Raw genomic sequence first — 12090 nt, 5'->3', positions numbered from 1 at the left:
ATTTCACAGTGCTGTGTTTGAAGTCTACTCCCTTTGGGCCCACATGTGATCCTTGCTGTGCCTGATGTTTGTTTTAGCCCCAAAGTGGCCATGTCTGAGCTGTCAGTGCACACCCAGAAAGGAGTGAGAACAGTCAACTTAAACTCCTCACCATCAAGACATCTCAAGCAAGCAATTTAATGAAGTTGAGATCTGAATCACACCCTGAGGTGTCATTCCATGTTTACTACAGAAAGAGCCTGGGGTCACCGTGCTGCTAATTTGGTTCTGCGTTTAAAGTCAAATGAGATGAGACAAGGCTTTGAGTCTCAGGTTTAGCCTTAGGAAATATCAACCCCTCTTGCCTGGAGAGAGGTGGGCAGGGAAGTGCCTTCTGCTTCTGGTGCCTCATTAGCTGTGTGTTTTTCTTGCCACTCTTTGGCTCTTCCAGCAATTTTTTTTTTTTTTTTTGGTGCTAACTCCACAGTGTGTATCCATCAGAAACGCGTAAACAAAAGCATTTGCGGCTTAACAGAAAAATAATAAAACTATTGTCTGGCTCTCCATATGTTCCTCAATCTTCCAGTAGAAACAGAAATCCAGGACATATTTATTGTTCTGGCCTGGAGCCAGAGCCTGTGTTTATTTTGGTGAGTGGCTGAGGAGTTGCAGTTTTTAAATAACTCTGAGCCTTCAGTGGCAAAATACATCACAAGCAGGAATTGCTGCATTTTTAATTTAAGCATCTGAGTGCCCTCGTGGCTTTCTGCTCTGGCCTGAGCTGTGGAAGGGTCACCCTCAGCCTTCCTGAGAAGGAAAGCAGATTGAATGGGTAAAAACTGGCCCTCCCTGCTTTTCCTTCACTCTGAAATCTTTGTTCTCCTTAGGAATCAGGATGATAAGGAGTAAAAATCATGCTTAAGTATAATGCTGAAGGGCTTTTATCTCTTAAAATGCATCAGCATTTAAGGGTTGCGGCAGAATTTAGTGTTCTCACTTCACCATGCAGCTCCCACTTTCAGCCAATGGGGTACAAATGAAATGTTTTTCCACAAATTTCCTTTATGTGTAGAAATTACACATTTTAATTGAGATGCTGTTTTATTTTTGTTTTTGAAATGTTTTATGTTGTATTTCCATGGGGTTTCTGCAGGCATTTTCACTGCATTTTCTGGTTGGGTGCTTCCAAAAAAATCCTTATTATAGGGAGGAAGGATTCTACCCATGACAGGATAAGCCTGAATCCGTGAGTAAATCAAGCTGTTCTGTAGCCTAAGAATACATATGGTAATTTTGATTAGTCGCTCTGTGTGGATAGTGTCAATGTCTTCTGCTTCCTTGAGTATGAAAAATTCCATGTTAAATCATATCTCCCATGTGTTTTACTGTTTATACGTATCACTGCTGTCACATTGTAGGACATCATTGTAAGACGGGAGAAAAAGTGAGAGAGGAAATTTATTGACCAACTTGCTCAGTCAAAAACAGGGTGAAAATTGGCTTTTTGCCACATTTAGCAACATGTCCATTAGCTGTTCTATCCATCAGCCTTGGGACTTTCAGCATAATTTTTATTTTTTTCCCCCCAAACAGGATAAAATTGTGAAGAATTCTAAGATGTCTTTCACTTATTTAATTGTACAGTAGCTGCTGGTGGTTTTATATCCATCATCGCATGGGGCTGATGTCGCCTGCCTTTAACTGCCTGTAAGACTGGAGCTGAATGAAATATAGATTAATTTTTCTGTGCTGGTTTATTTTTTTTCCCTTTCTCTCACCCTTTTCCTCTGCAGAGAGCTGCCTCACTCCCCTCAGAACCTGGTGGCCACACTGAACTCCTCCTACAGCCGCAGCGTGGTGCTCTCCTGGGTGCGCCCCTTCGACGGCAACAGCCCCGTGCTCTACTACGTGGTGGAGCTCTCTGAGAACAGTAAGTCAAATACCTCTCAGCCCCATGGTGTTCTTAACCATTCCCTCTCCCCAGAGCTGCTGACAAAGTGCTGCTGCAGTTTGCTTAAACCTGCACAAAGGGGTTTGACACTCAGGTGTTTGCACGCTGAAAGAGGGGAGTGACAAAGAAGGCTGAGATGGAGGGATTGATTTTACAGGACGTAGAAATTCCACCTCTGGTGTTGCCAGACAGACTTGAGGTACAACAGCTCATTCCTCAGTACAGCAGCGGTCAGTTTGTTCCTTCCCGTGGCTTTTCCTTCAGTTTCATGGATTTCTTAGGGCATTCAGAGCCCAAATTTCACCTAAAAGATGCAGAGACGGGGATAATTCAAGGAACTGATAGTCTGTCAAAGGAACAAACTTGGGTGTCAAGAGGAGCTGCTGTCCTACCTCTCTGTGGGCTCATATGTTTTCTCTACTTTCTGTAGATTATCATTTTACACCCTTCCATTAGATAGGTGGTTGAGGATGTTTGAGTGCAATCCAAGTATCTGACTTCCTGCATTACAAACCTGGACATTGGGAATTGCCACTTGCCAGTTTTATCATGCTGTACACCAGGCTCTCAGTCTGCAAGGTTATTCAGGGACATTGCTAATGCCTCTTTAGGAGCTGATGGAAAGATGAGGGTATATGGAAATCGGTCACCTTGGCAATACTTTCTAATCTCTATCACCCTAGGAGCTGGAAATTCAAGCTGAACAATTGATTCTTGATGAAAAAATTAAGAACATCACTTTTTGTGACATGTTGAAATTAGTCACTGCATAACTGAATGTGAAACAGTTCTGATTTCTGATTATCTGGAAAGCAGCAGTTTGTTTTGCCACACTGAGAGCTTGAGGGGGAAACTTGAGCTTCAGATCACATACAAGCCTTTTGCTTTGCAGGCTGGAGTGCATAACTTCTCAGATGTGGAGGTCCCAGAACCAATGATCTTGACAACTGTTAAGCTAAGTGCAGGTTTCTAGTCCTAGCAGAAATCCAAAGTCGTACCCAGGACTGCTGCCCTTAAAATAGTTCTTTTCAATCAAAGACTCTGGATCTTTTTGTAACAAATGAGTAAGAAAATCCACAATCCTGCACTCATACTCCATCTCTACCTTTTTACCACCACCTTCCTTTATATTTTCACTCTTCTCTCCTTCCCTCCCATTGATATAGGCCAGTAACTGCTTGGTTTTCTTCTTTCCCCTCCCTGATCTTTTGCCCAAGGGTGTTTCCCTTCTGCTCCTTGTTTCCCAGTGGCTTTGCTGATGACAAGTTAGTGAAGTCCCAGTCTGGGAACATGATGCAAAGGTCCTAGAGCTGTGTTTACACAGAGACAGCACAGAGGTGGCAGAACATGTGCACTTGGATCCTGCATGGACTGGGACAAGTCCCTTAAAGAAAAGGCAGCTCATTCAGTGCCAGGAGAATTATGGAATTGTTTCAGTTGGAAGGGACCTTGAAGATCATCTCATTCCATCATCTTTCTTTTGTCATGGAGGAGTTTGGAAGGTCTTCAAGTCCTTTCTACCAAGGATGCTTTGCAGTTGTATAGGAATGGGGTGCATGTGCCATCATTTTAGAATTAATTCACTGAAATTTGTCGAAGGCTCAGCCAAAATCAACAGTAGTTCTCTGGAAAGCATGCACACAGTCCCTGAGAACACACAGGGTCCTGTGAACCACTGCTCACTCTGTGATAGATCAAATAATTTTGGCTGCTGTCATTGCAGTCTGCCACTGAGAGGGTCTCATTGTTCCAAAGCACAGGTGTGTGTCCTGCCACAGCTCAGAGCTGCAAACAGGCCAGCTGGGTTGTGAACTGAGCATCTTAACTCCCAGATATATCCCAGATCTTGCTGTCCTTTAAATTTTTGTCTTTATTTACTTTGTTTTTATGTGCAATGTGTAAATGAGTGCCCACAGAAGCAGAACAGGGAAGAATCTGAGCCCTTGGATATTCCACTGTTGCTGTGCTTTCTTGTTCCATATACACAGAGCAGTACAGCAGTGTCAGCAGTGGCTTTGGTTGGTTTGGAACACTGACTGAAATGTCTGCACACTGACATGGGCTTGTTTTGGTTTCTATTTTCCTGAAGTGTTTGTTTTTCAGGGCTATTTTGATCTCAGCAGTGTGTGGTTAATATTTAGCTTCTCCAGACCTCCTGCTCCTCTGGAAATCATCACCTTCCTTTTGTTCCCAGCCATCCCAAGCACTGTTTGTGCACAAAGATGGCATTTGATGTTGTGTAGGTAGAGCTTGGCCTGATATGACTGCAGAAACTCTTTGCTTTTCAAAGACAATTTCTGTTTGGGGTTTGTGCTGCAGAAGGAATGTCAGGGGGACAGGGAACACCCTCCATGAGCTCTGTCACTGTCACAGCAGAGCAATGTGCCTCCCATCCCAGTCCCCCTTCACTTTCAGATGTGAAGGAGGGACACCAGAATTAAATTTTATTTTTCCAGTCAGCAACGCTGTACAGATTTTGTTCTTAGTTCTGTGGAGTTTGAATGTGTGGAGTTTGTGTTTTGGTTATAAGTGCTGAAAAGTAGCCTTGTTGCTTTTTTTAGCTGTTTTGTTTTGGATAACTTTCTCACAGCTTTAGGACCCATGGTAGGTTTTGAAGCACTTACCATCAATGAATACATAACAGTGTCTGCTGCAGAGAAATAGCTGAAGAGGATTCAAAATAACGAGTATAAATTTCAGGGGTTTAATTACCAGCTGCATTAGAGGGAGGCGTGTCATTCCACCTGGCATGGATTAGAACTCCTTTTCATTAATATCAATTCAGTAAAGAGATACAAAACCCTCATTTTAATTAGAGGGAAGAAAACAGTGGCAGATCGTGCACATAAATTGCTGGGAATATGAACGACTCTAGCCACCTAATTTTTAAAATTAATGTATTTGGCACAATGCAATAATTCTCAAAATACAAGTATTCACAGTAGACTGTGTCTGTGGGTGACTTGAGACATATGGCCTTAAACATTTGGGGGCAAATTTATAATCTAATTTGAAAAACACAGTTCCAAGGAAACACAGTCATTAAGTATTCCTGCCCACACAGAGCCAAGAATGTGAACCTTGATTTGAAATAGGATTTTCAAATAAATAGTACCATGCATTGCTGTCATTTGCACTAATATAATTTTGGATGTTTCATGACCTGTTTAGCCCCATTGCAATTTACCTCAGAATTCCAATGAAGTGTCTTCATGGAGTTAGGAGGGGATATGCTTATTTTATTCCAAAGAGGTTTCAACTGGAGGAATTAATCAAAAAAATATTCTGAATAGTCTTTTAACTGAAGAAATGAATTAAGACTTGTAGAATTCTGCTGAGAACAATTAAGATAAAAGCCCATTTTTGTTTTATTGTATTCTGGGATATCTGTGCTGTGTGAGGTGATGATATAACTCAGAATCATCACGTTGTGCCAATGAGGAGATAATAAAAGCTCCTGTGGAATGCATCTGTACATGCTTAATAAAACCTATGAGTTGTCACCCTGAATTTGGTAGGAATATTCAAATGGCAAATATTGAACTCATTGATAAATCTTTGCAAAAATCAAAGTAAAACTGCATTGTCATTATGATTGTGATTCAGATCTAGATATGATCATTTTAAAAGATAGTTTTTTTCAGGCCGCTGCTGGACCTTGTATAGGTCCTACCAAACAAAGGGTGAACCATTTAGCTTGCATTTGGATTTTGTGCAATATCATATCACTACAAAAGTTTGAAAGATGAATTCAGTGTATTCCAGCAGTACAGCAAATTCCTATGCTGCCATCTATGCAAAACCCCCTGGAGAAGGAAAGAGATGGAAATGTGTTCCAGACCTGCAAAAATCAGCTTTCTGCAGTAGATCTGATCAGTAACATCAAATTAGAAATGATTTTTGGGGAAATTGCAATTAATGCATGAACTGTAGGGTAGACAGGGAAATAGAGAAGAAATGCCTCTTGGCACATAGCCAGAGTTATTGAATGCGTCACAAGCGCATCCAAAAATTCATGACAGGAAAAAAAAAAGTCATTTCTAAAACCCAAAAATGACATTGTAAACCAGAGAACAGCCTGTGAGATTCTTCATTTCCAATAAATTAAGCTGGAGAGGCAATCAGAGTTAATTCAGAATGGCCAATATTTGTAAGACGACAGACAGCTCAACATGGAAGTTGTTCAGACAGCAATTACAGGGGAAGAGCAGCAGAGCCCAGAGTATGTTCTGGGCAGCTTAAGTTAAATGAAGGATTAGCAGAGTCTGTTCAGTCTAACAGAGACCTTTTTAATAGTTTGACCTGGCAAGTCTTTTGTCACCATGGAGCTTCTCCAGGCTTCCTGGGACAGGTGAGTGACAGCCATCCCTGGAGGACAGGAGAGGTGCTGTTAAAAATTTTATGGCATGTTTCCCTTGTCAGAATTGCTCTTCTCCACAGTGAAAAGAGCTTCTGCACAATCCCGGGGTTGGTTGTGTGCAGCTAAAGAGGAAGATCCATTTTTTTTGCAGTGTTTTGTTTATTGATTAAAAAAAAAAAAAAATACTTGACATTTAAATTTTAAAGATACTCTGCAGACTCAGTGTATCCAGTGCTCCAGGAGTGAGCAAATGCTCCCTGAACCGCCCTCCTCTCTGAATCAGAGTGCCCAGGAGATGAATAGGCTTCGTTTATATTAGTTTCCAGTTTAATCTCTCTTCCTGCCAGATCTTTTATCTTCCACCAGGAGAGGAAAAAGAATTAATAAAGTATTCTACAGATGCAGCATATAAACAGAGCAAAGCCCCAAGGTGCTGAGGAGATTAATAGGGCCTGTTGTTGAATCAAACTGCTCACTACATTGAGCTGCTTGGGTTAAGCACTCTCAGGTGGTGTTTACACTGGCAGTAAACAAATGAAATGCTCTAGGAAACGGACCACTGCCCAAGTAGCTCATGCAAGGGTATTTCACTCCCCTCTTCCATTTTCCTCAGGAAGTTCCTTCAGGCAGTGCACTAGGTCAGCCATACCTTAACTCCAGCTTCCCTTGATTTGTTGCTGTGCACTCTGGCTGTAACAAGGCTGTTGGGGAAGTCTCAAGGGAAGCCTGTGAAAATTCAGAAGGAGCTAAGGTGCAAAAAACTACTAAGCAATGCTTTTCTAGATGGCACAGGTGTGCTTCCTCTAAGGGCTCTCTAAAAGAAATCCAATGTTCAGCTAAGATAAATTGGCATCAAGATCTTGCAGCCAAAGTGGCTGTTGGTAAATCAACAATTGGCAAGGACAGAGCTTCACTGCTATGCAAATGTCCCTCTCCAGCATTCCCAGTATTCTGCTGTGTCAGTTTTCCTGTTAAAAAAGACTTTGTTCTGGCAAGGCCCTTACTGGAATAAATACATTTGGAGTAATTTGAAGATGCAGTGTTTATAGCCCAACTGGCATCACACCCTAGAGGGCTTAAACTTGCTAAGGAATCTGCCAGAAAAGCACAAAATGAGTGGCTTCTGCCTTGGTGTGAAGTTTAGCAGCCTTCCACGTTTGGGACATCTCATCTCCATTTTCAGGCAGACGTTGAGGTGACCTGCCAGGAGCCACGATGCACTTCTGATGAGCAACATGCACAGATAACGTTGCCAAAATCCACAGCGAGCTCCTCAGCAATTTCCAGAAGCGTTAGTAATTTTGAGCAGGGAGCATGAAAACAGCTGGTATTATTTAAAAACTGAACAAATCTTCAAATTGGCTGATTCCGTTGCTGTACTGTTGCAACGCAGACCAAATGTCACCTCTCCCTGACTATTTCAGTCATGACATCAGGGAGAATATGTGACACCAGGCTATGGAGAGAAGTAGTCAGAATATTTAATTTTTAACATGTTTGATTTCCGACCTCTTTAAAAACTTGTAAATGTAATTTAGGCATCAGAGAAGCTTGATATGGCAAGAATGTGAACTGACAGCAAGGGGTTTAGAGTGCTGCCAGGGCTTTCTACCAGGGAATCTTCCTAGGACAATTAGATTCCATGCTGAATAATATCACTAGGAAAAAAAAATAGGACTGCAGACACGTAGAATCAGCAGCTGAAGCTTTCTCAGGTCTTGCAGCAAAGGGCTGATTTGGCAGAGGGAGTCATGCTTCTACACCTGCTTGCAAGCTGGGTAGGAAGATATTCCAAACTGACTGTGAATTTCATTAGAATCCTTCCACCAGAGCCACTCATGGGTGTGGTGGTGTGATGGCCTGCCAAACAGATGGGTTGTGAAATACACAGCCCATCTGTCTTTATCATGCTTGTTTCCTCTTTTATTAAAATGTTAATGAATATAGTTTTTATTTATTATGCCATGACATGTGCAGCATCACTTTCCAGTAGAGAAATGTGCAATCTGCATAACTGTGTGGGCTGACAGGAAGGTTTCTTCTGGTGAAAAGAAACTTCTTCCCAAAGTTCCTCTGAGGGAAGGAAGCACCAAGAACTCTGAGCAGTCAGAGGCGTTTTCTCACTTCTGCAGGGCTTTTGACAGGCACTTTCATCTTTTTTTCCTTTTTTTCCCATGCTAATTTTCCCAACAGATTCTCCGTGGAAGGTTCACCTGTCCAACCTTGACCCGAAGATGACCGGGGTCACTGTGAGTGGCCTCACCCCAGCCAGGACCTACCAGTTCAGGGTGTGTGCAGTCAACCAGGTGGGCAAGGGGCGCTACAGCACCGAGACCAGCAGGTAATGACAGCCCCTGTCTGTGTGCTGAAGGACAGAGACCTGGGGAGGGGAAAATGCTGCTTGGGAGTCAAGGAATAAAATAATCTTTTGTGCAATGATTGGGAGGTGGAGAAGTTGCCACTTCCCAGGTCTCTGGAGAGTGCCCTGCAGATGGCAGGAGCTGGGGATGATGGCATTTGGGGGATGCAGGAGCTCAGCCCAACATGAAAGAAGTGTCCTCATACTCCAGAGTATCAGTTGGAAATTACATTTTGCTCTTATGCTAAGCCCCAGCAGTTAGGTCGGGCAGGAGCACAGCTCTCACCCTGTCATGGCAATGTCACTGCTGGAATTTACCCAGATGTGACAGAGAAGGATGGCTTCATCATATTCAGTTTCAAATGCATCCCCCTTCTTCTGTGAACCAAAGCTTGCTGCAAGCTTGAATTGCAGAACAGCTGAACTCTAAATGGCTTTTTCAAAATGTAGGAGTTTGATATGAAAAATATTGAAAGAGCTGAAAGAAACAATTTGGAAGGAGTCACAGACACTGGACCTGAGCTCTTACTCATTCAGGCTTGTAATCTTTTTAAAGAGTTGTAGCAGCCTGGGTGATTCCAAGAGAATAGGGTTACCTCAGCTGTCTGTCTTGTTGCTTGCTTAACTGATTTCCTATTATGTTGATTTGTTGTAGCTATTACATGCATGTCTTCAGCAGTTTGATCAGCATTATATTTCTTTCTAGTCATCAGACTGTGATAAAAGAGTGGTTCACTTGGAGGGGATACAGGAAATAGACTCTTATTTTTGATTTCTTCCAACACCCATGTCCATCACATCCTTTTGTACTTAGGTTGATGCTACCTGAGGAGCCTCCCAGTGCTCCCCCTAAAAACATTGTGGCCAGTGGGAGAACCAATCAGTCCATCATGGTCCAGTGGCAGCCTCCTCCTGAGAGTGAGCACAATGGGGTTCTCCATGGCTACATCCTAAGGTAAGTCCTTTCTTAACTTGGGAAATCCAGGTATGCACAGGGGAGTTCAAATGGTGTGACTTAAGAGTGTAATAAAAGCAATCTCTACTGAATTAATGACATTAGTTATTGTGTGCAAATGTTCAGGCTGCTCTGGTTTGTCAAATATGAGAAAACAACTCTTCAAGGATTCACAAGGGTGCAGCCACTTAAATTCTGGCCTGTCTGTCCTACAGAGTCTGAGGGCTCCATCAGCTCTTCCAAAGGACCTGTGGAGACTCACAAAATCCTTTTATTCCATTTTCAAAGGGAAGTGAAGCACTAAGTAATGCAAGTGTTCACATGGGAGGCTGGTACAGTGCAGCCTATGCAGATGTATATTTGCTTATTACAGGCTCAGCTCCCTGCTCAAAAGGTTAATTAAATTTATCAAAGACACAACAGGGCTCCTGCCTATGGAGGAGCAGCAAAAGAATCAATAAACTTCAATTTTGTGCCAAACAAAATGGAGAGAGGGAATGACAGGTCAGATGCTTCATGGCAGACCTTGGTTTGGTTTTGAAAATCAGCCAATTGAGTAAGGTCCTTTTAGCCCTGTTTGTATTTATTAATGAGAAACACATTCAGGCAGGTAACTGGGAATCCTGCACCCATCCAGTCAGGCAGCTTACCCAGGATTCATTGTGTTAGAAAGGATGCTGCCACTTGAGAGACTTTGCAGAGATTTCCCTTAGGTGATTTTTTGGGACTCGGTATTCACTCCTATCCAATTCCACTAGATTGCTGCTCATTTGGCATCCTCCACCCCCTGCAGTGCTAGCAGCCAGCTAGGGCCACACCTCTAGTGAGGGAGGCATTTTTTGTGGAAAACTCCCAGCCCCTGACATATTTCCAAGTGATGGTTACAGCATCCTGTAGGCAGGCTGCTGACATTTTTAATACAGTGTCCTCCAGAACAGTAACAGATAACTAAATGCTGCAGTTTAAATGCCAACATCCAGTTCAAGCTGTGCTCCTGCTTTTGCTGGCATGGATGGAAAGGCTTTTGTCATGCTAAGAGTGTTGGTGAGCTCCCAAAATTGCCCTGGGAAGTTCCTCTGTGTCTGCAGGCAGAGTTGAGTGTGTTCATGTCCCTGTCACCTGCACAGAGCCCCTCAGCAGAGAGGAGCCCCTTGTGCTGCTGGTGCAAGGTTTTAGGGCTGGGCTCAGTTTAAAATGTTCTGTCAGCCATCAGTGGGGAAAGGTGCTTTAACCTCTGCCTGCAGATAGACCCTTGTGCTGAGCCTTGGGTTCCCATCTGCCAAGGGTGCAAACATTCTTTATGCAATTCTTGCCTTCAAACCCTACCCCAGTGGTAGGGTGAGTTCCTCAGATATTCCCAGGGAGTCTTTCCCAGTCTCAGCATTAAGTATGGGCAAGGTTTACAAGTAGAGACATTTCTTCCATTAGCCTCTCCATTGACATTAACCACTTCTGTTTCTGCTTTTAGTGCCATGTCTCTCTGGCACTTAATGTGCTTTAGAAAGCAATCCCATAGGCTCCTCCTTCTGGCAATCTGTGCTGTTTTCTCCAAATAGCATTTCCAATAATGTTTAACTTTGGTAATTTCTACAGTATTTATCTGCATAATTGATCCCTGACCTTGCTGGAACATCTCTGTCCATTTTAATAGTGCTCATATTCATTACGCTTAATCTGTGAGCATTTTTGGTGTCTTCCTGCTTTGTCTTGACAGCAGAACAGAGAAACCATTTTTTTAACAGGAATTTAATATTATCACATAAAAGCATTGAATTGTGTGGCCACAGCAATATGCACTGAAGAACAGTGTTCCTGCACTGATTTCTGCAGAATCAGGGGACAGCAGAGTGAAAAGCACCAGCCATCCATAGACCCAAAGCTCAAGACATGCAAGATGCTAAATTGATGGAACACCTGATCTTTAAAAGTGAAGGTGCACTGCACAAGTCATGTGGAGTATCCATCAAAGTCCATGGTGAGAAAAATCATGAAGACATGACATTTCTGAACTGGCCTCCTTCCTCTGCCCTTTTTCTCACTGCCAATATTGCATTTAGGGGTCTGCCATGCTAACAGCACAACAGATTAAATCACTGGAGCACTTGCACCTTGTCTGCTGGGCAGGAGAGAGAGCATGGCTGCACTAAGAACTGACTTGCCATGGAGCACACACCCTGCACAGGAGAGGGAGAGAGAGAGAAAGGGGGAGCAAGACATTCAATAAACTCAGCTGAGGGCTGCTATTTCTTTATTTCCATTTATATTTCATAAATGGAATCACACCAGTGTAGCATTACAAATATTAAGTGTGCTAGAGATGGTCAGGCAAGCAGCAGAAAATAGAGATGTCAGTGATTAAGAAGTGATCTCTTTATAGGAAGATTTTAGAACAAAAATCTGTGGCTGAGCACATGAAGTTGTCTAGTCATAAACACTGCAGCAATTTTATTAGATGAATTTAAAATGTGTCTGTAAGATGTCAATGA

General features: G+C 42.8%; 1 protein-coding gene across 1 annotated transcript in view; it reads left to right on the top strand.

The window, feature by feature from the left end:
* Positions 1-12090, top strand: part of SDK1 (sidekick cell adhesion molecule 1) — a 382049-nt gene that overhangs the window by 258202 nt on the left and 111757 nt on the right. The window contains exons 14-16 of the mRNA XM_059484654.1: positions 1773-1909; positions 8484-8631; positions 9464-9604. Of these exons, the coding sequence (XP_059340637.1) occupies positions 1773-1909; positions 8484-8631; positions 9464-9604 (426 nt within the window). The remainder of the gene's footprint in view (positions 1-1772; positions 1910-8483; positions 8632-9463; positions 9605-12090) is intronic.

The sequence above is a fragment of the Ammospiza nelsoni genome, chromosome 17 (genome assembly GCF_027579445.1).
Source record: "Ammospiza nelsoni isolate bAmmNel1 chromosome 17, bAmmNel1.pri, whole genome shotgun sequence".
Taxonomy (NCBI): domain Eukaryota; kingdom Metazoa; phylum Chordata; class Aves; order Passeriformes; family Passerellidae; genus Ammospiza; species Ammospiza nelsoni.
The sequence above is the reverse complement of the archived record's forward strand: the minus strand, read 5'-3'. Positions and strand labels throughout refer to the sequence as shown.